Source organism: Phalaenopsis equestris, unplaced genomic scaffold (assembly GCF_001263595.1).
Source record: "Phalaenopsis equestris unplaced genomic scaffold, ASM126359v1 Scaffold226954, whole genome shotgun sequence".
Classification (NCBI taxonomy): domain Eukaryota; kingdom Viridiplantae; phylum Streptophyta; class Magnoliopsida; order Asparagales; family Orchidaceae; genus Phalaenopsis; species Phalaenopsis equestris.
The window spans coordinates 35,110-61,923 of NW_018244957.1; the positions used below are offsets into that span (position 1 = coordinate 35,110).

The 26,814-nt window shown below is 32.3% G+C and overlaps 1 protein-coding gene across 1 annotated transcript; it reads left to right on the forward strand.

Annotated features, from left to right (window-relative positions):
- The first annotated feature begins 21,955 nt into the window (after nt 1-21,955).
- LOC110037908 (myb-related protein P-like) lies at nt 21,956-25,201 on the forward strand. Its single transcript, XM_020742648.1, has 3 exons — nt 21,956-22,279; nt 22,381-22,510; nt 24,316-25,201. Exons 1-3 carry the CDS (start codon nt 22,147-22,149, stop codon nt 24,935-24,937), a joined length of 885 nt encoding a protein of 294 aa, XP_020598307.1. The 5' UTR covers nt 21,956-22,146; the 3' UTR covers nt 24,938-25,201.
- Nucleotides 25,202-26,814: the final 1,613 nt, after the last annotated feature.

Here is a 26,814-nt window from a genome sequence, read left to right on the forward strand (position 1 = left end):
GAGAAAAAGAAAAAATGGCATCATTGGAAGATAATAAAAAAAGAATTTGAGCATGGACAGGAAGTTTTATTATACAGTACAAGATTGAAATTATGTACAAGATTGAAATTATTTGAAATTATTTTTTGGAAAACTGAAGTCTACGTGGAAAGGTTCATTCATAATTATAAAAGTCTATTCCTATGAAGTTATTAATATTGAAGATCCCAAGACTGGAAACATATTTAAAATGAATGGGCACATGCTGAAACAACATTTTGATGGTCAAAGACCAGATTTTAATGAGATTTGAATGTTGAGTCACCCAGAGTAAAGATTGGGAATGTCAGGCTGATGACATTAAACCAAGCGCTTTGTGGGAGGCAACCCATATTTATCTTTATTTATTTTGCTTATTTTACCTAATTTTTTTTAAAAGATTTGAGAATTAATTAGATTTAAAACAAAATGGTAGAAATTTTAAAACTAGCACCTGAGGCACCACTTTCCACAGAGCTGGCGCCTGAGGCACCATGGTGACTGATCCCGACTTTCTATATAGAAGTTATATGTGATTATATGTGATTATATGCTTAGTTTCTTTAATAATGATTATTTCCTTGCAATAAAGCCAAAAACTTGATCAAAAGCAAAAGCTCCATAAATTTTTTTCTATCAAGTAAATAAGAATAAAATTATAATATTTAAATATGGGATACTACGCAAGTATACATATCGTTATCAAGTAATATAGGAAAACTTTTTGATTAAACCCCGAATATCGAACCCACGGGGATAAATACAATATGCAACTTTACAAAACAAAAGAAATTAGATAACAAAATTCTACTTAGCAAAATATTCTTACTTAAACTCAAGATGCTAATATAGGAATGAAAGTTCAATTCTTTTTGTAAATTTTTGATAATTTAAAATAAAGTAAGCAACTAATTAACTTAACTAAATACTTACAAAATGAAGGCAATATAAATATAATATCTTTTCCCTTATCATGAATCAGTAACAAGTATAGAAATTTTGGTGTGAAAGTTTTTTAATTGTGTTATGTCAAATAGGAGCAATAATATTCTTTACCCTTACTAGAAATACTATAAAGAACATTGACTAATCTATAACTTGAATAGTTTTAAAGACCGGTTAGGTAGAGAAGATACTAGCTCTCACTCTAGAGTTTCTTTTTCTCGCTCCACCTGAGGGTTAACATCTCGTATCAGAACCTAAAACTATAAATCAAATTGGGGGCTTTAGTCTGTCACTCTACAGTCCTCTACTTCTACACCCTTCAAAGTTTATTTCCCTATTTATTTGCACTAAACCCCATGAACTACATTCTCATCCATGAAATCAAATGTGATTCCTACCATTTGTTGACTGAAGCAATACCATCTCGGATCTTACATTCTCTCAGAACAAGTATTAACATCTTAATTGGCCAAATCAAGAAGTAAATGAAGTATAAGGTTTAAAATCATCAAAAATTCTTCCAACATTAAAGTCTATTACTTCACACAACTTCCTTTCAATACTTATCACTTATCATTTTAAGGAAAAATATAAAGAAAACTACTCAGAATGCATAGAGAAAACACAATTACAATTGAGTTTAAAAGTAGAAATCATGCACACAAACAAGAAATCTAAATTAAAACCAAATATAGTCACAAATATAAACACTTATCTAAAATACTCTCCACCAAATGTCTTAAAGTTCCTTTGAATTCTCTTTCTTCACTCACAAAAAAAAACTAAAACTCAAAATAAAATAAAAGGTAGCCGGCGGCAATTGGCGGCGTTGGCGATCGCTACTTTGATGAATCATGGATGTTGGATGTAGATTAACCTCTCCCTTTGATGATCCAAGCCTTGTTTAATAAAAATCCAAGAGGTGCCTTGGTGTATCTTTAAAATGTGTCTCCATTAAATGAATTTTCTAGAAGTTGCCTCCTTTCAAAAGCCAATTGAATGAATTTTCGTGTCCATGAACTATTTCCCACATTTTTACCAAGGGTTGCTTGAAACACCTCTTCAAAAAGTCTTCCAAATTCAATGAATCATCAAATAACTACTTATGGCACTTAAGACAGGGTATCTAACGCTTAGGCACGACTCTCTCTAAATAATTGGCTCGTAAGCGCCAGTCCTGGCAGCTTTGGTGCTTACGCACCTCAGTTCATTTTTGCACCTTCTTTATTTTTCCTCCAAATTTGATCCTTTTCTACTCCTTTTACAATTTTTCATCCATTTGATTGTACCTAAAAAAACACACAAACACCTTTCATTAAAGAGCAATATCTCAAAAATAGGTATAAAATGTGTAGAAAAAGACTATATATTTTAGGTGTATCATCGATAAAAATGACTAAAACATTTCAAAAGGTGATTTTTGGTGGTTTTTGGCTACTTATTCTCCTTATAAGCATATTCTAGAGGGGAAAATGAGGGAAGAGTGAAGGTTTTGCAATTCCAATGGCTTCTCACTCTAAAGATATCGCGAGATATGAAATTTTCAACTGGAGGAAGTTCATCAGTTTTGATGTGCAAAAGTTCTATGATCAAGTTCTCATGAAGAATAGGCTAATCAAGGAAAGGGGATTTGGGAATCGAGAATTCAACACACCAAATACTCGAGTAGAAGAGATTATTACATAGAGACGTTGAGAAGTGCTTTGTTATAACATTGCCATTGTAGTTGCCCATGTGGTGAAAGAGTTTTACGCTGATCTTCATGGAATCAATCAAAGAACGTTTGAGGTAGATGTGTATAATTCACTCCTTTAAGAATAAATGATATGTTTATGATTGAAAGTATCCCTATTTGCCACTATGCAAATTTTACCCCTAGAAGAGATAATATGAACAAAATATGAATGAACTTTATCGACTTCTTAATGATGAGGATGCAAATTACGAGATCAAAGGTAATTGAAATATAAGTTTTTCTTCATCATTTTTGAATCCTGCATCTAAGGCGTGACATTTCTTTATTGCATCAAAATTACTCCCTACTATGAAAATTAATAAAGTGACAAAGGAGAGTGTTATTTTGAATTTTTGTATCTAAACTAGAAAACCTATTGATGTTCGTGCAATAATTGTGAAATCAGTTTTGGGTTTGATTGTCAATGGATCTACTACTAGACTGGGACATCCATCTACCATTTTCTTACTATGCTATAAATCGCAAGTGCCTTATGAAAGTTGGGAAAAAGTGTTTCTTCCTTGGAAGCCTATGGACCCAAAGGTTTATTGCAGCTATATAGGAATGAGAGATAAGAATGATATGAATATATTGATGAATCAATCATTCCAGAATTCATCACATATTCAGCTTTACTTCAGTTCGAATGCACTTCTGAAGAGAATCAAGAAGATAGAAAAAGAGGTACAGAACCTTATGCATGCAATTGAGAATATTTCTGAAATGCCAGATCATTTACATTAGAGGATGAAAGAAAATTTTGATCATACTAGATGTATTGAAGATGGTTTGATGCATACGTTCAAGAAATATGCTTGGATTGAGGAAGATTTGATGGATGAATTTCCTTATCAAACTTTCTACAACTTGTATGCACACTACCAATCCATGAGAGACATCTAAGAGGACGAGATCGAAGAAGATGTTTTAACTTACTTTATGCACAAAATGCGTATTTAATATTACTTAATTATGTTATGGTGTTATGTTTGCTTACATTTACTTTAATTGTTGAACTTTATTTGTGTTTGCTGTTGAGTTTTTAATACTTAAATTTCAATGTTAGGATGTTTGGTTTGCTTTGGACACTTAATTATATTTTGTTGGCTTGAAAACTGTTAGTTTGTAATCTTGTGGATTATATATATAAAAGTGAGTTTTGTGTTGTTTGTGAAAGTTTTGTATTAGAAAATTATTTTATTATGAGTATAAGTGTTTATGTGAGTTAGTTAGAGGTTGACGTAATGTAGTACTGAGCAGATTTCCATAAAAAAATAAGATATGAAAAATTTTGGCACTGGCGCCTGAGGCGCCAATTTCCTGAAAACGCTAGATTAGGTTAAAAATCGCAAAATCACCGAGTAAAACTCCATTTTTATTGCTTAAGTTGTCTCCCACCTCTAAACCGTGACTTAGGGCTTGACATTGTGTGGATTTGAGAAGATTTCAAGAGGCAAAAATCTTAGATTTCATCTTCTGCTGGTAAGAGCTTCACTTTAACTTTATGTTTACCATGGATTTATCCTACATTATGAGAAATTTAAAAATTAAGGAATTTGATGAAAAAGCTTATAGAAAACCCATGGTGAAAATGTTTTACCAAATAATCTTACTTGTGAAGTTAGATTTTTGATTTTGTAATTTATTTGGATTTTCATAGAAATTCAAATGGCTCCACGAGTAAAAGAGGAAAGCCTACTAGAGATTTTGATTTTAGAGGATTTTTCAACTACAAAGCCTAACATAGTTAGAACACTCAAATGGGCTTGAGAAAATTAATCCAGTAACGAGCATTTGCTAACCTAGGAGGTGAGATCGAGAGGTTGATCGTTGCTAAAAATTGGGAGAGATTCTGCTACTTCACTATAGTAGTAATAGTTTCAATGATACGTGAGTTTTATTCCAAGTTATGATTTACTTCTGATACTCACATCTTCGTGAGAGGTAAGCAAGTTGAGTTTTCTAGAGAAAAAAACAATGCATTTTATGGACTGAGGAATGTATTTCATTGTGAAAACTCTGCATTTGTGATGACTGGCTCATCACTGGATGAAGTAATTGTCTTTTTGACTAATGGAAGAGGAGAATGGAAAATTGTGAACAATAAGAAAGTTGATTTCTCCACGTCCATGCTGACTTTTCAATCAAAAGTATGGCATTACTTCATTTCTGCTAAATTGCTTCCAAGAGATCATCTGAGCAAGGTAACAAAAGATAGAGCTATGTTAAACTTGTGCATTCAACAAATGAAGACAGTAAATGTTGGTGCTCTTATAGTACATCATGCTCAGAGTATAGTCAGGAGTGCTATATTTAGCGGTTTGGAATACCCTGATCTTATTTTCACTTTATGTGAATAATCAGGAGCAGAGTTTGGTAGAAATAAAGAAAATCTACAACCACAAAAACAAATTGGGAGACACACTGTCCAAAGATTTGAATCATTTGCTGGAGTCAGGAGTGGAGGAGTGATAGGCCCTCAACATCTGCTGCAAGAGCATCTACTTCCAAATCGCTTCACTTGAGAATATTATGGAGTAGCTTAGGATACAACAAAATGGATTTGGCAAATCTGCAAAATAGGATTGGAGGAATTAAAGCAAGGAATGCATATAATGATGAATATAAGCAGAGAAGAGTTCAACATGGTATAACATATCAGGAGGCTATGACTAGATATATATAAGAGGTGATTATAATATGAAATTTCCAACTTGTCCCATTTTTACTCCTTATGTGCCAGATCATGATGAAGAAGAGGAAGAAGAAGAAGAAGAAGAAGAAAAAGAAGATGATGATGATGATGAGGAAGAAGATGAAGACTAATATTTTAGGAGTTTAGTTTCTTTGTTTGTTTTGTTTGTTATGTTGATTGTTTTGTTATTTGTTTTGTTTAAAACTGTTGTAGTAAGAACTTTTATTTTGCACTGTGGATTGTAATATAAAGTGTAGATTTTTACTTTTTCTACATTTTCAGTATTTTTAATTTCAATGTATGTTTTTAATTCTTAGCAAATCCTTTTAAAATATATTGTGTTTCATTTAATGCTTTAAAGCCTGTATTTTTAAGTTAGTACCTGTAGTATACTAGGCCCAGTTTCATATTCAGAAATCCTCTACAGGTTAGTTTTTTTTTTTATTTTCTTTCACCTATAAAATTTTTGTCCTGAACATTTTTAATTACTTAAAAACATAATTTGGGGGAAATAAAAATTTCTTTTAAAAAGGAGTAAACTAAATTTTTATTTTCCTCAGTTAACTATATTTTTAAAATTAATTTAACATGACCTTGGATATTTGGGTTTTACTTTAAGTGACTATGTTTATGTTTGTAAATATTATGGTAAATTTAGGTAAAAGTTTTTAATAATGAAGGTCAATTATAAAGTTAAAGATATTTGGTATGAAAAGAAAATACTATATTTTTCTATTTAAAGTAAAGGAAATTGTATTTTTGAAGCATTAAAAATTTTAGAATTTCATGTAAGAAGAAAAGAATGAGACTTTATGAAAAATTATCAAAACTAATATGAATTTATAAAGTGTAAATAGGTAAAAAGTTTTAACTTTAAGAAAAGGATAATGAAGTTCAAAATTATTAAAGGTTATCCAGATATATTAATCCTTACTTGAAAAAGAAAAGAAAAGAAAGATTGAAAAGATCCTGAATAAAAAAAAAAGAGAAAGAAAGAAAAGAAAAGAAAAGAAATAAAAAAAAGGTGAGGAGAAGCTTGAGGAGATGCCTAATAAAAAATTGGCTTCACTTGAATCAACTTGAAGAAAAATTTTATTACTTTTTCTAAACTTGTATTTAGTATTAGCACCCTTACTAGTAAGGTTTTCATGAAGTTCTTTTTCATATGAATATTCTAAGTATCCTTGATATGATGAATTACAGTTCTTCTTGAAATGAATAGAGATTCGGACATTTTAGATTTGATTACTAAGTATTCTTAGAATTATACTTTTAATCTATGTTATTAAAAGTTTTTCTTAAATTTTACTATCTTATTTATGAAAATAAAGTATAGAAGTTTATAAGTTCATAAGTCATATTTTTTATGTAGTAAAAGTGTCACTTGAGAATAAGTAACATTTAAGTTTGGGGGATTTTGATACACCAAAATAATATGTAGTTTTAAGGTACTACTTTAAGTATATATTTTATGCTTATTTTTTGTAATATTGCACTTTAAAGAAAGGTATTTTTGTGATTTTGGCATATATTTCAATTTTAGGTGTTTGGAGCAAAAGTAGCAAAAAGGACGAAATTTGGAGCAAAAATAACAAATTTTGTGAATATGGCGTATGAAGGGCCTGATTGGCACTTGAAGCACGACTTTACAGAGCTCTCACCTAAAGCACCAGTTTTAAGAGATGCAGCGCGTGAAGTGCCAGATCGGCGCCTGAAGCACCAGGACCCAAAACAGCGCGAACTTAAGCAATTTGGCGCCTGAAGCGCCAGAATCAGCGTCTGAGGTGTCAGAGACAAATTTTTATGATTTAAGGAGGTTTGAGACAAATTTTGCACCAATTTTAAGGGTCCACATGTTTCAAACGCCCTATGGAGTGATTCAATGCTTAAGTTTTGAAGTCGTGGACTTGGAGATTGTCTTCAATAAATTTTAAGAGTTAGAGAGAGAAGTCAAGGACTTGGAGATTGTCTTCAAGGGTTGTAAGAGGAGAGGGAAAGTGAGAGATTTTGACTTCATTAAACTTCCAAGCGAGAATTGAGAGTGCTTGTAAAGAGAGAAAGTGCTTAAAGAGAACTTTTGGAGATTTTCTTAGGAACGATTATGAGATAAGTTGTGACTTTTATATCTTTATTTTGTAAACTTATTTTTATATATGAAATCTGTGTTTTGTTGTATCATGTTTATAAATTCTGAGTAGTCTTCTTTATCCTTCTCATTGCTTTGAAATATGGTTTTGTGAAGAATTGATTTTGTTTTATATGGTTTTAAATGTCAAAAAATTTTATGATTTGAACTTTTCATTTACTTTTTGATCTGGCCAACTGAAATGTTAAAATAAATTGAGAAACATATGATCCGAAAGGGCTATGATTTCTACAACATGGGAAGAGTCACATTCGTTTTCATGGGTGAGGATGTTATCCATGGGGATGAGTGCAAATAAATAAGGAAATATACTTTGTTGGATAAATTAGAGTTCTAAAGTGATAGATTAAAATCCTCAATTTGGTATAATTAATTGGAAACTAATACGAGATTGTTAGCCCTCATGCGATGGAGTAGTGGGAGGTTTGGAGTGGGAGTCGGCATCCTCCCGACCTAACCACAAAATTAGGGAACAAACTCTGGATTACGAACTCTTCGTCACAGAAGCTTGTTTAGTTTATAGAATTCCACTTTTGAAGTTTAGCAATTAGTTTAGTTAACTTATTTTTTTTAATTGCATTTTATTTAGTATTCACTCAATTATTTAAGATTTGAATTTCATACTTAAGTTTTGAAGTTTGAATTGTGTTTTACATTATAACCATAAGAATTTATTCGGAAGCATTTCCAACTTCCCTGTGGGATTGATATTTAGGACTCCAATAGATCCCTTTAATACTTGAGCGATACGTATACTTGCATTATTATTACGGGTTTGTTAATTTAAAGATTTTAAAAGAGAAAATTATTTTTACTAAAGTTATTTTTATTTGTATTTGAATTGCATATTTATTATTAGCACTGTCTCTTGTGTGCTTTGTAATATCAAAAAAAATTTACAAAAACATTACACAACAAATCTGCCCACATTAAGTTTTTGGTGTCGTTGCTGGGAAAGTAACAGAAAGTATTGGTAAATAATTTTATAATTTAAAACATTCTATTTGAATTAAAAAACTGTTTGTAGTTTAATTTTAATGTTTTTATATTTTAATGTGTTTGCTTATTTGAATTGCTTATTGTATTTTTTTATGTGTAGACTAAGATCTAAAAATTTAGTATCTTACGATTCGAAGATAGAAACAATAATTAGAAAAATTTGAAAATAACAAAAAGAGATAGATAATTCCTGTGGAATGGCTTGCAACTCAAGTAATTCTGGAAATGTACATCATTAGATACCATTAAGAGATTATTATAATCCTACAACAGATGAATTTCACTTAAGTATACAATACGCTATTGTAGCTGCCAATTCATTTGAGCTTAAACCTGTTATTATCCAAATGGTATAAAACAATTAATTTGGGGGAACTCCAACTGAAGATCCTAACTTACACCTTGCTAGTTTTCTAAAATTGTGTGCTATTTTAAATATGATGGAGTGTTGAATGATGCCATCAGACTTAGAATTTTTCTTTTTTCATTAAGGGATAAAGCTAAGATGTGGTTAAATACGGTACCTGGATCTATCAGAACTTGGGAAGACTATTCTACAAAACTACCTTGGATCTATCAGAATGATGTATGAGAAAAAGGTAGTTTTGTAGAATAGGGAAATATTTTGGGATACAACGTTATTCAATGCATCTTGAGTATTTTGGGATACAACTTTATTCAGAAATTTACTTCCCTGTACTACAAAACTACCTAGTTTTCATTAAGGGATACAACGTTATTCAATGCATCTTGAGTTCCACCTGGATAAGGTGCTTAGCTCTCCAAGCAACATTTATCAAACAAAATAATATTATTGATACACTATAATAACTTAAGAGCTAGCCATTAACTTGGATAAAATTGACGAGGGGGAAACCTTATTTTTAAAATGTACATCAAAATGGCATATGAGACCATATCCTGGTCTTTCATTCTCAAAATTCTAATCGTTATGGGCTTTAATGATGATTTATATTCTCTCATAAATTTTTTTCTTAATAAAAATCAGTTCTCCTTGATTGTTAATGATGAGAAACATGTGTATCTCAAAGCTGCTGGGAGTGTTAAACAAGGAGACCACTCCCACCAACTTTGCTTATATTGGCTTTTGATTATCTGTCTAGAGCATTACAATATATTTTCATGATATATTCTCAACTTTTCTGCAGCACTAAGGAGAATCCTCATGTATTCAATCTTACTTTTAATGATGAACTTATTGTCTATACCAGACATGCTAAGTATGCTATCAAAAAATTTTCTTAGATTTTTCTTCACTTTAAGCAAGCCACAGGTATGGTTTTCAATAAGATCGAATGCTCCTTCTTTGCTGAAAAATATATCGCTTAGGAACAAAAATTGTGGATTTCTAAAACCACTAGTTTTTATAAAGGCCCTCTAACTATGTTATATATGGGAGCAAGAACTTATGAAGGTAAGGTAATTTTTATTTTTTTGAAGATGTCATTGGTAAGATTAAAAGCAAGCCAAATTCTTGGGAAAAAATTCTCCTTTCTCATGGTGGTAGATTAACTATTATTAAAAGCCTACTCTCATCTTTGCCTCTATGTTAAGAAACGAACCAAGATGCCTATAATTGTTATTACTAAAGTTGAGATGTTTTTTAACAAATTCTTATGAGATGGTCAATCATCTATTTTCCATTGGTGTAGTAGGTGGAAACTTTGCAAACCAATTAATGGAGGAGGGTTGGGATTCAGATCCTTTCTTGATTTTTTGAGAATTAAAATTACGAAGATATGGTTGAGATTCAGAACTAGAATCTCTTTATAGGTTGACCTAATGAAGAGAAACTATTGTGCAAAAAACTCTTCCTTTGGTTTTCTCCCCTCACACAACTGATTCTACTGCTTGGAAGGAGATGTTGATACATAGAAGTGAAGTTGAAGACTTAACTTATTTGGGATTTGGATTGTGGCAATCTCAATTTTTAGTATGATGACTGGTCCTCTCTTAGACCCCTTGTTGATTGGTATGTGAGGCCTTTTCATATCATCGTTATGATTGAGGATTTCTAGACTGATGGCATCAATGATAATGCTAAGCTGAATCTTTTACTTAATCATTGCATATTACTTTTTTAAGACAAATTACACTTGGAAAAAATCATTCTGATATACTTATCTTCATAGGAACAGATGGTAAATCTTGTTCTAAAGATATTGCTAAAAACTTTGCTCATTCCCATCATTCAAGGAACATTATCTTCAAAATGATTTGGTCCATCAATTTGAAACCTTACATGTACTTCTTTTCTTTGAGGGTGTTGCACTCTTTTTTTCCAATAGATGATATTCTTAAACTAAAATGTCTTCTCCTACCTTCTATTTTTTTTCTGTGCAGATCTAATGAGAAGATTGTTTCTAACATTTTCTCGAATTGCTCTTTAACTTAACAAGTATGGTCATTCTTAATAAAGTTGTTTCAGGATCCTTGCACTTTCTACAATTATAGAAATCTATTTGAATGGTGGGAGGACTCTTCCTCATTGTCATCTGGGAGACTAAAAATTACTTAAAACATTGTGGGGAGGAACCCTTGAGAACTCCTGTGGCTTTCTTTTCTTTAATCTGTGCCCACATCCAAAAAATTAACTTTCTGTTAAACTATCTAGCCACTCTTAAAATAAGCTTGTTCTATTCTAGTCTCCTGGAACAAGTTTTCTACCTGCTGGGTTAAGATAAATGGATGGAAGCTACTCCCCAATGTTGTCAGTTATGCTGGAATTAGTAGGAACAATCTAGGTAATACTCTCTAGGTATTTGGTGCTCCTACTAGTCTTATTCCTCTCTGTGTTTTGAAGCTTCTTCTATCCTCTCAGCTCTCAAACTGGCTACTACTATGCATTGGGCTAATGCTATAATTGAAATGGATTTTATGGCGTTGTGGAATGGATGTTGTGGATTAGCTGAACCTCCTTAGAAAATTTATATTTTATTTAAATAGATTTATTTTTAGAAAGGGAATGAAGGTTAAATGGTCTTACACTCTCAGGGAAGCTAATGTACATGATAACTGGTTGGCCAGGATTGTTGCTACATATCAGAAGGTTATTTTTACTTGTATCCTCCCTCTGATCTTCTTATTTTGATTAAGAGAGATTACTTTAAGCTTCCTCTCATTCGGCCACTAAAACATTATAACCCTTTTACTATTTAATATATTGTTAATCTTATTGGCATATATATATATATGCATATATATATATATATATTGTGTGTGTGAATTAACGTTACTTTAAAACTTCATGTGTACGTACGTATGACTATATGCATTAATGTTTCAAATCATTTTCACCTTACATATCTATATATCTATATGTGAATGTTTTTGAATGTAATATAGTTGTGTAAGTCAATTAATGAGAGCCTCATGAACAATTCACTTAATATTTTTAGGTTGTTTGAAGTAATTTTTTTTTATGTATATGTAAATGTACATGTACATGTGAGAATAAAAAAAATAATGAACTGATGAATGTGGATAAATTGCATGAATATGTCTGTGATTACATGTTTATTTACCTTTTATGCTTGTGACAGGCTTGAGAATGATGTCATTTACTTTTCAAAATACAAGTTGTGGTTTAATGAGCATTAGTTAATGTTAGCCTTAAATAAATGAAACCTTGATTTGGTTGAAAGATGTATAAGAAAGAAGAATTAAATTTCCTAAGTGTTAAGTAAAGAAGGGAGATCTGGTAAGCCTTAAATACTTAAAAATGATATATTTTTATATTTAAATTAAAAGTACTTTAATCTAAATTATTTTCAAAAATTAATAATTCAAATAAAAAATCATATTAATTAAAGCTGCTCAAAATTTTAAATTTTAAAATTTAATCAAAAATCTATATAAAATATTATTTCTACTTAATTAAAAGAACTCTAATATTTTTTAATTTTTAAATTAGGAAAAAAGCCCATTGAAAAATTCTCTCTCTAGATGCCTTAAATAAAAAAACTTCAAAAGAAGAGGTATCTTTTCAAAAAATTAATGTCTTTCAAAATTGAAGGATAAATATTAAGAAAAATCTTTTCCAAAATTAAAAATCTCAATTCTATTAAAAATTAATCTTTTCAAAATTTAAATAAAATCTTTTAAAACCACTTTTAAGAAATAAAATCTTTCTTTTTCAAAATAAAAAATTAAATTTTTTATGAAATATTTTTAAAAATTAAAAATAAAACATAAAAACCTAGGACCATACATACCTTAGATTAGTCTAGTATAAAGTAATAGATTAGTTTACTAGGTTCCCCCCATAGATTAGAATTAGGGACTAGTATAAAAAAAATAAACGTATGCCGAAATACTATGAAGTATCCTAGAAAGATGTAGCCCAAGCTATGGACGAAGATACACAAAACCACCTTATAGCGAAAAGGACTACCTTTAGTCATTACTATGGCAATATGGAAAAGCTCCTGTTATTCTACGGTTTAATAATTTTTTGCTACTAATGTGTCTGAGACCATGAAAAACCATGGGTATTTTGACCAAGTGCAATACTCCCAAAATTTAGGTTAGGCCACCTATAGTTTCCCTTTTAGAGTTGTTTATGTTAGGGCTTTACCTCCATCAAGAGATTTTTTACCCTTTCTTACCCTTTAGACTAGGATGTTCCTTAAATCAATTCACCTTAATTAAATCAAATTCAACCCAATCCTATCTTTGATCTAAACTTATTCCAAACAAATCAAACCAAATCCAACTAGATCTAAACTAATTCCAAATCCAATCCAAACCCAACACTATTTTGATTCAAACCCAAGATAAATTCCAATCCAATCAAGAACCAACTCATACTCAAATTATTTCTCAAACCAGATCTTTTAATTTGAGCTCTATATCATTACTTTGATTATCAAGTTTTGGGCCCAAACCTAAGGATCAAAATTTTTGAAACTCAAGTGAAGTCAACCTACGTCAAAACTTGTCCCTTTTATCAAAGTCTTCAGACCTTATCAGCCCATAAACATTCATTAATGAATAAGAAAGATATAAGGTATAACTTTAATTAGAGTTTTCTAAAAGCAATTCTTGAGATGTAGTTGAATGTGAGGGAGCCCCCTCTTAGGGATACTAGACCACAAAATTATAATAAAGCTTATATTATACCGATAAGAAAAGGAAAGAACCTAGATTTGTGGATCCATAAATCCCAAAATATTTTTCTTATCTGAATGATTAGATCCATTCTAGAGTAATATTATTATTATTTAGGATAGCATATTATTTTTTGAATTTCATATCAGATCATTTTGATACAAGTCTTTCGAGCCTTATGGTGGCCCAAAATTAAAAAAAAATCTCACTAGTCCTGAAGACAATCACTCCCCTTATGCTCAGAGTTCCTCTAAATGTAAGTCTTGTGCTCAAGGTTCCAAGATAAGTATTTCTACAAAATAAAATTAAGAAAATTTGATTGGTAAACATATATACTTAACTTAAGTATATTGTGCTTAATATATATCCCAAACTCCTTTAAACACATATCCCGAGTTTCCATCTAATTCTCCTTCCATTATAAGTGTGAAGCATCAAACTTGCTCCAAAAAATATCTTGAATGACTTGAATGGCTTGTATAGTGGGATAAAATTTGAAAATAAAAATATATAATAAGTTTTTTATTAAACTCAAAAACATAAATCATCAATTTCGCAATCTAAAAATAACTCATTGCTGCCCATGGGCTCAAGCTGGTGGTACTGCTAATGTTGCTTAACGGCTTTCACTCATCAGAAGTACAATGGGCCTGCATCAAAGAAATTAACATTATCATCATATTTAATGATGTTCGTGGTGTGTTAGAAGTGGGGGTGTCATCTAGGTCTATGGTGAAGCTGCTTGTTGGAGTGGATGTCTGCTGGGACTAGTCGAGTTGTATTATGACCCCGGTGGAGAGCAACAAAGAAGTCAACTCGACTAATGAGGACATTCTACCTCTAATACTATCATGTCATGTCCCTTGCCAGAAGAGAGACCATTCCTTCCTCTGTAAGCCATCTACAACAAGGAAATAAAGATTAATTAGTGCATATAAGTTTAAATAGAATTATGATAATAATAATAAAAAGCGCAATCTAGAAATTGCTGAAATTGAAATCACAGAACTACACTGTAACCATAAGGAAAAAATGTAAAGTGCAATATATAAATTAATGAAGATGAAAGCATAGAATAACACAGTAAATAGAAGGAAAAATTGTAAAGTGCAATATACAAACTACAAAGTTGAAAACACAAAACAACATAGTAAGTAGAAAACAATTTTGTAAATTTTTATCTATAAACTACTAAAACTGAAAAAAACAAAACTATACATTAAAAAAAGGTAAAACTATAAAGTGCAATCTATCAATTACTAAAAGTGAAAATACAAAACAATGAAGTTAACATAAGTGTAATCTACAAACTACTGTAAATGAAAATTAAAACTATGTCAACAAAAATATAAAGTGCAATCTTTAAACTAATGAAACTCAAAACATAAAACTATGTAGTAAATAGAATGTGAGTATTTATCTTATAATATTTGGAGTTACTTACACCTTAATTAGCCTTGTTTTTTGAGTGCATCAATGATGTGGTTAAAATTTCATCATCCAAACAATGTTATAGTCATACTTATCATTAAGAGTAATTTCTTTGTGCTTGCCATTAACATTGTCTAAATTTAGTTTTTATGGATATGATCGAATGAAATGCATAAATCTCATTTCCATTTCTTGACGAGTGGGTTCAATAATATTTTGATTATTAATAGTCATTCTAAGTTTAATATTTATGACTACTTCCTATTCAAATTTATCTCTTGCTTTATGGGATATCAAAGATAATATACCTAACACACTTATCTTGCTAGAATAAAAGTATCAAATTTGGAGTATCATTTATTTACCTCTATTTCTATAATTTCATAAAGTTGGTTTACCCTTGTTCCATGATTAGGAACAAGATCAAACCAATTACAGTTAAACATGATTTTGTTTCTTCCAAGGGAGTCAAAATATGTTAATTCAATAACTTCTTTGAGAAAGTGATAGTAATCTAATTTTTCTTCTGATTTATTCATTTCTTTAATACAAGCACCAAAATTATAAGTTTTTTTTTCTATCTAGGATCTTGTATAAAACATGTAACCATTCACATCATAAATTTATTAAATTTCACGATTCACATGGGCCTTTAAGAAATATTTATGAATCATCAATCTTTTATTCCTTTATTCAATTATAAATGCATGAGATGACTAACAAATTTGCCAACTTTTAACTTATGTGTGTTGTAAACTATTAGAGAAAATTATTCTTTGTCTTCTGACTTATGATAACATTTTCAATTGAATTTAATGAATCTATGAGTAATCTATTCACAGATTAGAAAATTTATGAATTAGGCGATCAAAAAATTTTATTGAGAAAGGATGAACAACTAATAATTAAAAATATCTTACTCAATTTAAAGTTGAACTTTATTACTATTGAGAAGAACATCAGGAGTTGCTATTGAAAGTTGTTGATCACTAAGATAATGTGATATGCACCTCCTTGATGCTTCGCCTGACTATTAAAAAATAGGAAGTGGTTAGGGAGGCACCATAGTTAGTGGCTCTTTTGTGAGCTTTCATGCCCAAAAAAGTATGAGCAAAAATTCATAGTCTCTAGCAATAAATATGTCACTCATATTGAGCCTTTTCATCGAGCTTTATTCTTTATATTTGTGCCTTCATGAATAATTTTTGGAGTGTCATTTACAATATGAAATAAACCATCCTCAATTACTTATTGATGTGGTGCTGAATGCTCAACTTTTATTTCTTCTAAATGCATTTTTATTTCACCGAAGGAGATATTCACCATTTAGAAACATATGATGACACTTAACCCATTTGTCATGCTGAAGTGTAAATACTTTAGATGAATTCATGCAATATGGAGAGGCTAACTTTCCTCTAGTGCTCCACCCATATAGCATTCCATACACAAAAAAAATCAAATATTGGCCATATTATTGTTGCTCTCATTAAAAAATTATCTTTTATGGAAACATCATATGTCATGATAGCTCTTTGCCTATAGAATTTGTAGCTCTTCTATGAATTTCTGCAAATGTATATCAATCCTTTCTTTTGAGCTACTAGGATTTGTTATAATAAATGTTTGGAAGAAGAATGGTATTTTCATACATCTCAGGTGAAAGATTATATGGCGTAATCATCATTGGTCAACAAGAGTAGGCCGAGTTAGTCTAACTATACGTGAGAAGCCATCAAAGCATAAACCAAGCATAATGTTACCTATCCCTGCAACAAACTCAGGTTATGTGAAATAAAAATATTTTTATGCATCTCCATCTGCAGGATGACTCACTAAATTGATTTCCTTTGATTATCTACAAAATTTTGTATATGTGGAGCAGTACACATAGAAACAAATAGTCTTTAAGGACAAGAAATAGGTGGTAGATAGAAGAGATTCTTGTATGAAACTTCCTTCAGCCTTTTACTTTTTTATTCTATGGTTTTAATGTATAAGTATGACAGAACATATACTTATTATATGCTACATTAGATTTATAAATAGCATGTATCGGTTTACACAACAATCAATCTTCTATAATTTCAACCCTAAGTTTGAGATCAAAATTTTCATCCTACATTGATATTCTCGAACTAAATCTTTCTTTCGATTTGTCTCTTCAATAATCCTACAAACAAATTAAAATATAAAAAGGATCATTGATCTAATTGCTTATAACAAAAGAAATTTAATAAGGGCCTTTAAACCCCTTAAGATCTGGTTCATTAAATATGATGAAATGACTAACATGGGATTTCTTCGATGAATGCTTATCGTAGGAAACATGAAAAAATCATTTGACAAATAATGATCGGCTAGCTATTGTTGCAATTTCACCAACAATCTATTGCTTACTTTGAATGAATTGGCCAAAGTACTATTTTTTTCATATCAACCTTTTGATATCCTCCTTGAGTTAAAAATATGTTATATTATTGTGACAATGAATTTGATGGAAATGACAATATTGTTCTTGGTTCCCTATATTTGGATTCAATAGAGGTGGCCACTTAAGAGTTCCTTTGTGAAGAATCATCATTAGAATGTTAGCATGTGAAGAGTTTAGTGGTTTCTTTGTCATGAATCATCATCAGAATGTTGACATGTGAAGAGTTGAGTGGTGTATATTCCTTCCGAGGTTAAGTTTAACATCTCTACAGTCAAGGAGGAGAACTAGAGTTTTTCCACAACTCAAACTTATTCTGCTGAGATGCCTGCAAAGTGTCTATGGTATTCTTCTTATGTTTCCCTTACTGCGGCTCAAATTACTTTATATATATTTTAATAGCTTTGTTGGTAACACTTTGTCTCTCAACATGATGAATAAGATCGACATATGAATGCACTATCTTCTGCATCATACATGAGTAGACACGATTATGGCCTAGTCCTCTTAAAAATATACGTCTTAGTAACTTTGAATCTATTCTCAAAATTTAATGAGCTTCAATGTAGAATTGTAGAAAATAATCCTTCGGTGACTCTCCCTCACTTCGAAGAATCTCGAAGATGAGTTCTTTAACAATCCTTCAATTTACGAAAAATTGCTCTGTAAACATACTAGTGTACTCATAAGATGTATGAATGCTCCCTCCTGGAAGTGAGTGAAACTAAGTGTGTGCTTGGCTTTTAAAGGTTGCTTGAAAAGCTTGACAAAGAAGAGCATCAGAAGCTCATTGTATGTACATTATAGCTCTTAGGTGATCAACATATAAATATGAATAAGAAGTTATAACTTAAGCATAAATGCTTGAAAGCATATACCCTTTTGGAATTGGGTGTTGAAGGACTATCACCGCTAAGCTGAGTTGAGATTTTTTAGAACCAAGCTGAGCTGAGAAATGATGTTTATCCCTTAGGAGAAACTCTTTCTATTTAGAAAGATTCATTCTATAATGATCGAAAACAGTTGTTGGTGAAAGTTATTATCTAGTCTTTGATACACCATATTCAAAAGTATATAATTGAATCATTTTTAGAATAATGTGTTACTCAATATGCAGGAAACTTTTTCATTGAATAGAATACTTTGCTATTACACAATGTGTTGTTATTCTGTTGGAGGCTTCATTAATGTGTAAGGTGCATCGTTACTCTCCGCGATACATCATTACCTCACAAGGTCTACCAGAAACGGCGAGTAGGGGCCCCTGACTATGGTCGACGACAACCAAAGAGTGGCGGTCCTCAACTACGAAAGTTAGAAGTTATTGTCGGGTCCTCACTCCAAAATAACACAATAAATGTGCTCTTTCTGCTCCTTTCTTCTTCTCCTCTCCAAGTGAAAAAATGGGTATATTTATAAGTCATGAAGGAGGGGTATTTTCATCCTTTGGCCAACAAACACCATAAACGCCCGATCAAAAGGCTCACTTTGATTACCCTTGATTATAAGATAATTTTTTATGCTCCAATAACTTCTAATTGAGCGATACAGCTCAAATTGGCCATAAGCATGTCAAATTTGGAGTTCATTTGACCTCCTATCAATCTCCCAAACCCTCAAAAGTATTTTAACGGCTTGATGCGTGCTTCATTTGACTTGAATTGGATCAATTTCGGTATCATTGGGTCTGCTTCATCGAGCGGAACAATTTAACTACAAGTGCTAAAACCGTAGGCCTGGATGATTTTTAATTTTAATGAAAAAATTTCCTGCTTGAAAATTTCCTCATGATTCGTACCAAATGCCTCGAGATTCATGCCAATCGGTAAAATTAGTTCATGATGCATCAAGAGGAGAGGAATGAAGTCTATTTTTTGAAGTTGCAGACGCATTCATACCGAGAGAAATTATTGATGAAAAAAAAACAAAAAAGATAAATGTCATATAACTAGAAGCTCTGACACCTCATTAATTTATGAAAAATATAAAGTAGTGGAAACTGTTAACGGAGAACTCTTCGTTCGATTACCTTCGAATAGCTACAATGCTTGGGTTTCTACTCACTGTAGAGGGGAGAAATTGATGTAATAAGATGTAACACGTATAGAGCAGTTAACAATATTGCTTCCAAATGAAGGGATGAGATGCAACACAAAGATGTTTTGAGAATAGAGTGCACTTTTGAGAGAACTGCAGCATTTGCAGAGGCAGTTGGTAATACTGTCTTTTCCCATCTTTTTTAAGTATGTGTATGATAAACCCTTTTCTGTTTCCTTACAATATTAAGTTGATGAATATCACGTTAGCTTTATCAAATATCAGATGAATATCATCATATTTAACATCTTAAAATATTATTATATTGATAGCCTTGATAGCTCTATACCATTGTAGCAATAAACAAAAGGGTTTATTAAGATTTTTCTTATTTAATTTTTATCATTCATTTGCATGCATATCATAAAATTGCCCATATTTCAAAATATCTAATACCTACATTATAATTCTTACAACTTTAATGCATAAATTAATATTTTCAAATAAAAAATATTAACTATATTTTTAAAATTTTAAATGAGAAGATTTTTTTTTTGGTACCAATAAAATATTCTATAGGGGAGCTTATTCACAGCGATGACGTTTTGAAAACGCCACTTGCTGTTTGAAAAACATGTTTAACCGGCATTTTTAAATAAGCCTTTGACAATTTTACCTTAGATACGGATCGCAGGTAGGGCCCCGCGATCCGTGTTTCATTTGAGTGAAAGTCAACTCTCGCCCTTTTTAACAAGGATCTCTTGACACTGCTCGCCTCCTCCTCTGCCTCCTCCTCTCGCACGAATCTCTCGCGATCCCTTCTCTCCTGTGACGAAAAACCGAAGTGGCAACGAAGGGGATCTCTCGACACCGCTCGCCTGCTCCTCTGCCTCCTCCTCTCGCACGGATCTCTCGCGCTCCCTTCTCTCCTGTGCCGCCCCACCGAAGTGGCCACGCCGGGTCGCTCGTTACAGAGACCACCGAAACTCCCACTTTTCTCATCCTTCTGCACCACTCCGACCAAGGTAAGTATTGTGCCCTACCTCCTCTTGTTTCCGGTTCAAAGCATTCATGCTGAGCTCCAATGTTTTAACCCCTATCCTGACCTTCAATGTTTCTAGGGAATAGATTAGGAAATACCGCAATGATTTTTCGTGCTTTGTTTCTGGTTTAAAGCTTTCCATCCAATAATCGGAAACACTGGAATAGATTTTGCAATGCCGCAATAGTTGTAGGTGCCATGTTACAATTCAAAGCTTTTCATCCATTCTTCTTGAGGCATTGGAATAGATTTTTAAATGTCGTACAATTCGTTTATGCCTTGTTTCCTATTCAAGGCTTTCCATCCAATTTTAATTTTGAAATGTTGCAAGAGTTGTTGGTTCCTTATTTTAAGTTCAATTTTTTTTTTTAAGAACAATTTAATTGTGAATCAACCGATTATCCAGGAGGAATTGGTATTTGAGAGCCACTTGCTACTTTTTGGATATTGAATAGAGCTATTTTATTTATAGATTGGAGTTAATGTTCTTGCTAATCTAAAGAATTTTGTTCATAAATAGAGCTAAAGGGATTCACTTGCTACTTTAAGTTTCTTTAGCTCCTCATGCATATATTCTTCTATTTGAGTTTACTTTCTTCTAAAATTTAAATTAATTTATTTTAAAATTAGTGTAAAATGTAAGATATTGATTATAATTTATATTACACATAATTTAAAAATAATTTTATCAAAATTAATGTGTGAATGGTCTTTTATTTACAAAAAGTTTCAGATGAGTTATTTTCCAAAAGCACAAACCAAACAATTAAACAGTTTATCCAGAACATAAATGGAATGATCATTTATTCAGAATCAACTGTTTTCGAAACGCACAAATCAAATAATTAATCAGTTTATCAATTGATTATCAAGATAAATTATTTATCCTGATAAACTGGATAAATTGATGTTACCCCGAACGGACTCTTAAAAGAAAACGTTTCGTGTATTTTCTTTTCGCAAACTTCTACTGAATTTCCGAATAAATGTAAAAGATAAAACGCAGTTCGTCATTTTCCCCGTTCAGACGACTCATATTATATATATATTTTCAACTCCATCACAAGATTCACAATCAGTAAAGTTTCTTATTTTTATAAATTTACAGGTATATAAAAAAAGAAGCATCAAAAGGATGCATCCCAACGTGTATCACGTGCCTGTGATCCCAACGCTGATCATCAATGATACACTGCCTCCTAAAAGTTGTTTGGAAAACTGTGCACCGTAGATGGACCGCGCTTAGAATTTCTTTTGTATAACTTTTATAATATTAACCCTTTGTATATATATATATATATATATAAATTGGAATGCCATTTTTCTCCATTCCTTATTTATAATTACAAGTATAATAATATATCCGGAATTTACTATATAGCAGGCATTGGAGGTCGCACAGTGGCTTGAAGCAGGAAGAAGGAGAGAATTAGATCAACGAAGTCCATCCATTCCTCTTTTCTTCTTCCTAGGAAAGAAAAAAGAAGAGCCTTCGCAGAAAACTACAGAGAGGAAGAGAGAGAGATATATATAGAGAATGGGAAGGGCTCCTTGCTGTGAGAAGGTGGGTTTGAAGAAAGGAAGATGGACCACAGAGGAGGATCAGCTCCTTGTCAATTACATTAAAACCAATGGAGAAGGCTCTTGGAGATCCTTGCCTAAGAAAGCTGGTACTACTCATTTCTCACAAAATGTTCATAATATTTCGTTATGTTGTACATAATCTTTAACTTAGCTTTGCATGATCTTGTGTTGGGATGTGTCTTGTTAGGCTTGTTGAGATGTGGGAAGAGCTGCAGGCTGAGGTGGATTAACTATCTGAGAGAAGATTTGAAGAGAGGGAACATTTCTAAAGAAGAGGAGGACATGATAATCCAGCTTAGAGCTAACTTGGGCAACAGGTAATAATATTCAGTAACTCCATATTCCATATATTTAAAATGTAGTTTTTAATACATTTTTATATGTTTCAAGTTATAATAATGCTTTAGATCCGGAACGGTCACATCTCATAATCGAATGAGCTGTTCTCGCCCAACGATGTTTTGACATATATTATATATATATATTTTTTTGAAGTTGAACTTTAATGATATCTAATTAGTCAGTTAAACATGCTTGAGACCATATGCATACCAATTGAAAAACGCTTTTTCTGGATTAAATTCGTTGAAATTGTTAAAAACGGAAAGTCTGCTCTCCTACTCAAAACTGGAAAAAAAAACAGAAGTATTATGCAGAAGGCATCAAATCTATGCCTTATTTCTTTGACTTTTATGTCTCAATTGTTAGAAAAAATATTACATGAGGACTCCGCATGTAACCGTGAAGGTGATCGGCCCGGTAACACAAGGAAACATCGTGTTATTCAGGTGTCATTGTATTCTGGGAATATTACTGATATTATAATAACACAATAACACATCAATAATACTTGAATAACACATAATAACACCTAAATATCACACAATAACACTTGAATAACACAAAATAACACCTGAATAACACGAGGGGAATATTCTCTTGTGTTATCGGGACGATCAGCTCTACAGCGTAATTTCATAGGACTAACTCTACGTGCGGAGTCCTGATATAATATTTCTTCGAGTTGCTATTGGTTACAAAATTGATTATTATTTTTAACACGAATTCTAATCATTGTTGTTATTATTTAATTATAACTGCTTTTCTTATCAATAATTATGCACTTCTTAGTAAATATGCACTAAAAAAAATTTTAAAAATTGCATTTGAGTAGTTTCACAGGTAAAGAGGAAACACTTTTATTGATCCGAGTGTTTTTTTGTTTTCAGAAAAATTAAAGAAAATAGTATTTCAATATCACATGGTCCATTGATAGCACGAGGAAATATAATTGAAAGTAGTAGCACAGTACATCACGTGATAGACCGGCACTGCGTTAGAGAAAGAAGCATTGTACATAGGTTTGGTTCAATGGCCAACAAGAATAATTACTTTATACTAGTTTAGAAATGGGCATAACACAATGCAAAATTTATTCATTTGTGCTCGGCTCTTTTTGGCATGAAATAATTAAAAATTAAATTTATTCATATCATTTTAATATTAATGATATGTGTGTATATGAGATTGGGAACTTGGAAGGGAAAGCAGCGATCAAAAGATTTAAAAACGCACATTTTTTAGTCCCATAATTTCTAGAAAATTTTCTTGCATTCTTAAAATAATTTTAAAACAGTGAAGCTCATATAGTTCGTATGGAAACTTGTGTTTGAGAGTAGTGGATTTCATTCGTGCTAAAATCGAGCAAACAGACGATCAAATTTGAGTTGATCTCACGAGCTTAAATCGAACACGAGCTAATTTCGAACAACTGTTAATATAAACAAGAACATAATTTTAGCTAATGTCCTATTTGTTTACACTCTTATATGTAAATTTTCCCGTGTAATAATTTTACGTTAAATTTGCTCAATCATTAGAACCCGCTCTTCTAAATCCAGATCGTGTTAAATGCGTTTTTACCATGTGTGAATGGCATTTGGTAAAGCCCAAAAATGGTCCATTTTAGTTTCATTCAGGACCACTTATAGATTGGTATATCTGTATATATATATATATATATATATATATATGATTAAACTTCCTTAAAGTTTTGTTAGGAAATTTTTGTTATTGCTTAGAATTAGAGACATAACCCGGCCCGCCATTGTTTATTTTTCAGGTGGTCAGTGATTGCAGGTCATCTCCCGGGAAGAACTGACAACGAGATAAAGAACTACTGGAACTCGCATCTGAGCAAGAAAGTGGAAGGCCTGCAAATCAAAGACGATGAAAACTGCTCAGCCGGCAAGGTTCGAAAGCGGAAGGGAGGCAGGCCGAGCAAGTTGGCGAAGAAGAGGAAAGCAGAGGCTGAGATTGCAAGCAGGGAAAAGGGCGAGGAAAGACAGAGTATGGTTATCTTGGAAGACTTGCCATCAATAGAGATTTTATTGGGCGATGGAGACAACAATGAGGAAGAGGAAGGGAGAGGAAAAGAAGGGAGCAATGGGGTGGTGGTTGAGGTGCTTGCAAGTGAGGATGGGGGTGCTTCGCTTGATGAGATCGAGAAGTTGGTTGATTGGGAATTGGAGGAGATAGCTTTAAGGTTATGGGAGGAGGAAGGGGAGGCGATTAGGGAAGTGTTGCCTTGGGTTTGGGAGGATGAAAGGCTTGGGAGTGGTGGGGAGGTTGGAGGGTTTTTGGATAATGGGAGTTTTGATGCATTTAGGGATGATGATTATTTGGATAATTGGCTTTTATCTGATTTATCGGATGCCTCTTCTTCTTGGCTTGCTTCTTGTTGAGAGATGCAGAGGAATGGGAGAGGAAGATTGAGTGTCTTTGATGACCATCTCATTTTGAGCTTCTTGCATGTCAAAGAATAAAGTGGAGGAATGAGTATGATCACGTAAATTTTTATGAGTATGCGGCTATCATGAGAGCATGTAATCTATTTGAATAAAAAAGCAGGATAAAATCTTTTTTGGCTTAAAAGTAGTTGGGGTTTGATACTCTATAAATAAATTTCAGTCATGCGACACAAATCTGGAGACGCAACACGAACCTCAAGGCATTTTTTGAGCAGGAGACATTCAAAATTTAATTAAAAATTATCTAGAACTTTCATTTCAATAAACTTATGGTCGAATTCATTTGCTAGATAAGATGGACTCAACGACACCAAATTTGGCCTAATCCGACTCAAATCAAGCATGGAGGAAGATGTTAAACTATTTTTTTGGGAATTTTTAATGCATAATTGGAAGATCAAACAGAATTCAATTTTAATGAATTTATAGCCAAATCAAGCGTTTTGACACGACAAATAAGCTCAAGATCTCTCTATTCTAATATTATTAAGAGACTAAAATATTTACCGAATGTCATTCAATTAAGAGAATCTCTGGGTTGTTTGATTGGGTATTTTGAATTCTTTATTTATAAAAAAGATCTCTCTCATATCCTATAAATAAAGCACTAGCCCCCTTATGCGAGGGGGAAACTTTGAGCTAGAACAAAGACTAAAGGTTGATGGAATTGAAGTCCAACAACGCTTTTGCACTGTAGATCCAATGAACACCTCTCACTCCTACAACTATCGAACAAATTAAACAACGCCTGCTAGTCACCATTCTTAAGGAATCTTGTCATGCATTGGGGAATCTCAACGTACATTGCAGAGTAACAACGCCTCATGTTGAACAACGCACCTCAAATATGGTGCAGTGATGTCTCCCGTAAATGGTGCAACAATGCATCGAATAAGGTGCACTAGCACACCCCAATAATGGTGTAACAATATATCCCACACACGGTACAATGATGCATCTCAAAGAGGGTGTAACAGTGCACCCCCAAGTTTGTAATTTTCTCCAGACTTCCAGAACACCACTATGGCTTACATGCTCAACAACAACCTATTTGGTTCATAGCTCATGTAGCTCCTGATTGTGGGTTTTTTGCCTACGGACATCATCACAACTCACCACTACGTGACCAATTACGATCTACATAATCCAAAGCTTGTGCAGCTCATGACTCTAGCCTTTATAGATTATGAACGTCATCATAGCTCATCATTACGACGTATGTGACAAACAACAAACTATGTGGCTCATAGCTCATGCAGCTCCTAATTCCAACCCATGCCACCTACTGATATCATCACAGCTCACCACTACGACTTATGTGACTAACTACAACCTACTTGGTTCACAACTCGTGTAACCTGATTACTGAGGTAAGTGACCAAGACGCAAGTATACGTGTCAAGTATTATAAGATTTTTGGGTTAGTGTATCGATCGTAAGAGAAAATTGTCAAAAGAATTCTAATAGAGGAAGTTCTAGTTTACTAAACCATTGATTCTTGTTTGATAAAAGCAAACATGAAACTCTAACAGTCCTAAAAATATAGTAAACAAAAATGTTAGGTGACAAAAACGGCAGATGACAGAAATGGTATGGGACGAAAATGGCAGGTAAGAGCCATAAGTCCTTCAAAAGTGATGAGGCTCGGGCTCCTGTGACACCGGTATAGTGTTTTCTTTATGTTTTCCTATGAATTCTATATGATAGTTGACAATCAGGGATGAATGATTCTCCTTAGCATATGGTTAAGTTATAAAAAGAATGAAAATTATCATATTGTTGCATGCTCGTGATGACACAAAGTTTTTTAG